The sequence below is a fragment of the Rhinolophus sinicus genome, chromosome 18 (assembly GCF_057876585.1).
Source record: "Rhinolophus sinicus isolate RSI-liver-muscle chromosome 18, RSI-T2T, whole genome shotgun sequence".
In the NCBI taxonomy this organism is placed as follows: Eukaryota; Metazoa; Chordata; class Mammalia; order Chiroptera; family Rhinolophidae; genus Rhinolophus; species Rhinolophus sinicus.
In genome coordinates, this window is record NC_142518.1 from 68,431,963 (window position 1) to 68,434,930 (window position 2,968).

Genomic DNA, 2,968 nt, shown 5'->3' on the forward strand with positions numbered 1-2,968 from the left:
CCTGTTAATATACCATACTTTCTTGGGAGTGATGAGACATTTACACACCTCACAAAGTGATAACCCCAACAAGTGTGCGACCCATCTGACATTGTACATAGCTATTACAATACCATTGACTATATTCCCTATGCTATACTTTACAGCCCATGACTATACATTGTTAAAAATTATCGTTGACATTCAATATTATTTTATATTAGTTTCAGGTGTACAGTGTAGTGGTTAGGCATTTATATAATTTATGAAGTGATACCCCACAGGTTGGGGGTGGGGTAGGTGGGGCATCTTGCTCATCATGGATATTCTTGCATTCATTTTTTAAAAATACTGCATTAAAATGCGATTTATCTTCACTACTAGTTTTTTTTTGTTTCGCTTTGTTTGTTTGTTTTGTTTGTTTGTGTTTTTTTGTTTGTTTGTTTTGTTTTGCATCCCCTTAAATTTTACACCTGAGTCCTGGTGCGGAGGAGGGTTGTGTCCTGGAAGCACAAGAGGGAACAGGCAAGTCCTCAGAGTATCAGTGAGAATGGCGAACAGGTCTCTGAGTAAATACTGCCCGTCCCTTGCAGCAAAGGACCAACAACAAAACAGAGATATTAAGAATGTTTTAAAATCCACTCTTCTGGGTTGTTTTCCTGACACATCTCTTCTACGCATTTTAGTGGAGGGAAAATGGAGAGCACTGGCAGCAGACAGAACAGCAGGTGGAAGGAGGCGTGTCCCGGGAGCTTGGGAGGGAAGAGGCAAGTCCCCAGAGAAGCGGAGGGAATGGCCAACAGGCCCCTGAGAAGATATAGCCCATCCCCGGCAGCAGAGAAAGGCCCAGGAATACACAAAGGAGGGACAGCGATAGGGCCCAGGCTGGTGCTGTTAAAAGGGAGCCGGGGGCAGGGCCGGTTGCCGGCCGAGGGCTCTTCCAGACCCCCCGGAGCAGGAGAGGGGCGGGACGGGGGCGTCGCCGCTCGCAGTGACGAGGGACTCTCACGTGACCGACCAACGCTGAGTCTGGCGCGCCTCGCTCCAGCGTCAGACCCGGCCATCGCTCGCTCCCTTCTGGCGTCTGCTCCGGGTGGCCCTGAGGGCGTGCTGGCCGGGGGTGGCCCCGAGAGTAGGAGGCGGAGGCGCAGGGGGACCAGGTAAGGGGCCCGGAGCGGCTCCCTGGGGTTGGTGTGGAGAGCAGGCGGAGCCCTTCGGGGGGTCGGTCCAGTCCCCCGGGGCGAAGCAGCGCAGAGACAGAAGCCCCCACGCCCCGCAGCGGCCCCGCGTGTGGCGGCAGAAAATGGTGGGCCTTTCCGGGGGGAGGGCTGGACGGCCCAAGGCGACGACCCTTCGGAAACACTTGCCCCTCGGTCTCCCGCCCCGCCTGCCCCCGCGGTCCTTCTTGGGGTCGAAAATGGTGGTCAGCTGGGGCTTGGGGGTGGCCGAGGGAAGGAGCGGCCGGGCTGCGGCGCGGGGGGCGGGAGGCGCGGGGGCGCCGTGAGGCGGCGGAGGGCGCCCAGCGCTCGGCTGCAGCGGCCCCGGCTCCCCCACCCCAGCCCTCTGCAGGTCTGCGGGTCCAAGTGTCCGGGCGGCGCACCCGCGGCGAGAATCGGGAGGAAGACGAGACGGCAAGGATAGGCCCAGGTGGGTGCGGGGGCGGGGGTGGGGGACGAGTGGAAAGCCCTGAGACCCCAAATCCTTCCCCCAACCCCGTCCTCCGTTTTGGTGCCTGCAGAGGCCTGGGCATGGATCCGCAGGGAAAATGGTGGGTTTGGGGCGAGGGAGGGGAGAGGAGCCCGAGGGATGGGGGAGAGCTTGGACTGGGGGCCCCCTAGAGGGCGTACGGACTCTCTCAGGTGGGGAAATATGCAATTTTAAAACGCCTTTGAAATCCAGGGCTCTGAATCTTGAAAGGTCCACAGTAGGGCCTCTGTCCTCGGTGCTTATCAGTCCACCAAAATAATAATAATAATAATAACAATATAGTAATTCATTTTCTTGTCTCTTAGGAGCAATGGCGTCCAAAGAGAAGCAAACAGTAAAAACTCTCAACATGGAAAATGTCCAACAGGAGAAGGAAGGAGGGGAACAGGCCCCAATTCAGAAGGGAGAGGAACCACGCCATTTGGGAGGAGCCGAAGTCCAGAAGCCTGGAGGAAATGTTAGGCTGGGGTGGGTTAGGAGACTTGTCCCTAACTTTCGATGGGCCATACCTAACAGGCATGTTGATCACAATGAAGTGGGAGATGATGTAGAAAAGATCATAGTGCAGCGAATGAAAATCAAGAGAAGGACTAGGGAGCAGCAAATGAGACATCATATGCGCTTCCAAACTCCTGAACCTGATAATCATTATGACTTTTGCCTTATACCTTGAATCCTAAGGTTTTCTCAGAGGTTAATAATGTGGCCTCTGCTCTACAATCTTGTAGTTTTGTGATTTACTTTTCTGTAAACCTTTTGGTGTTTCCTCTTACCAGTTTCTAATTGAATATTGTTTTCTCTCAGTGGAAGACTTTCTGTCCAGCAGGACAATTTCACCTAGTTGTGAGGGAAAATATTGTTTTCATAATGTGAAATTAATAAAGCAGTTTAAAAAACAATCTTCCTCTTCCCCACTTTTTAGTTTTTGTTAATATTGCCTTTCCTCTCCTAGCTACCTGGACTGAAAATTTCTATTTTTCTCTTGCCCCCCACCAATCAGAAAGGAAGGATCATACTCATAATTCAACATTTGATACCTTTTTAAGAATGCACTTCCTACTATTTTTCAGAGTGTGAGTCCATCATCTGCATAAAAACACCTTGGTGGGGGAGATTTTTGAGAATGTAGGTCCTCTAGTTCCTATTCTCCAGGTACACAGGGTGGGGCTTTAGAATCTCCACTTTTTAACAAGCTCTCCAGGTAATTCTAATGTATACCAAAGTCTGAGGCCACTATTGTGTGTATGTATGTATCTATGTACAGGTTTGTGTGTATGTATGT

At 51.6% G+C, this 2,968-nt stretch overlaps 1 protein-coding gene across 2 annotated transcripts; it reads left to right on the forward strand.

Annotated features, from left to right (window-relative positions):
- The first annotated feature begins 756 nt into the window (after positions 1 to 756).
- On the forward strand, positions 757 to 2,585 carry BEX4 (brain expressed X-linked 4). Of its 2 annotated transcripts, none has more exons than XM_074323784.2 (3): positions 757 to 1,139; positions 1,539 to 1,626; positions 1,992 to 2,585. In XM_074323784.2, exons 1-2 carry the CDS (start codon positions 772 to 774, stop codon positions 1,618 to 1,620), a joined length of 450 nt encoding a protein of 149 aa, XP_074179885.2. In that variant the 5' UTR covers positions 757 to 771; the 3' UTR covers positions 1,621 to 1,626; positions 1,992 to 2,585. The 2 variants fall into 2 exon arrangements, with proteins under 2 accessions (XP_074179885.2, XP_074179886.1); XM_074323785.2 differs by having other exon boundaries at positions 982 to 1,139.
- The last annotated feature ends 383 nt before the right edge of the window (positions 2,586 to 2,968 follow it).

What these genes read in the sequence shown, in the direction of transcription:
- BEX4 (XM_074323784.2), top strand. Translation starts at nt 772, where the DNA reads ATGGCCAACAGGCCCCTGAGAAGATATAGCCCATCCCCGGCAGCAGAG. An exon ending in CGGAGGCGCAGGGGGACCAG is followed by an intron (nt 1,140 to 1,538) that starts GTAAGGGGCCCG and finishes CCCCCACCCCAG; the next exon opens with CCCTCTGCAGGTCTGCGGGT.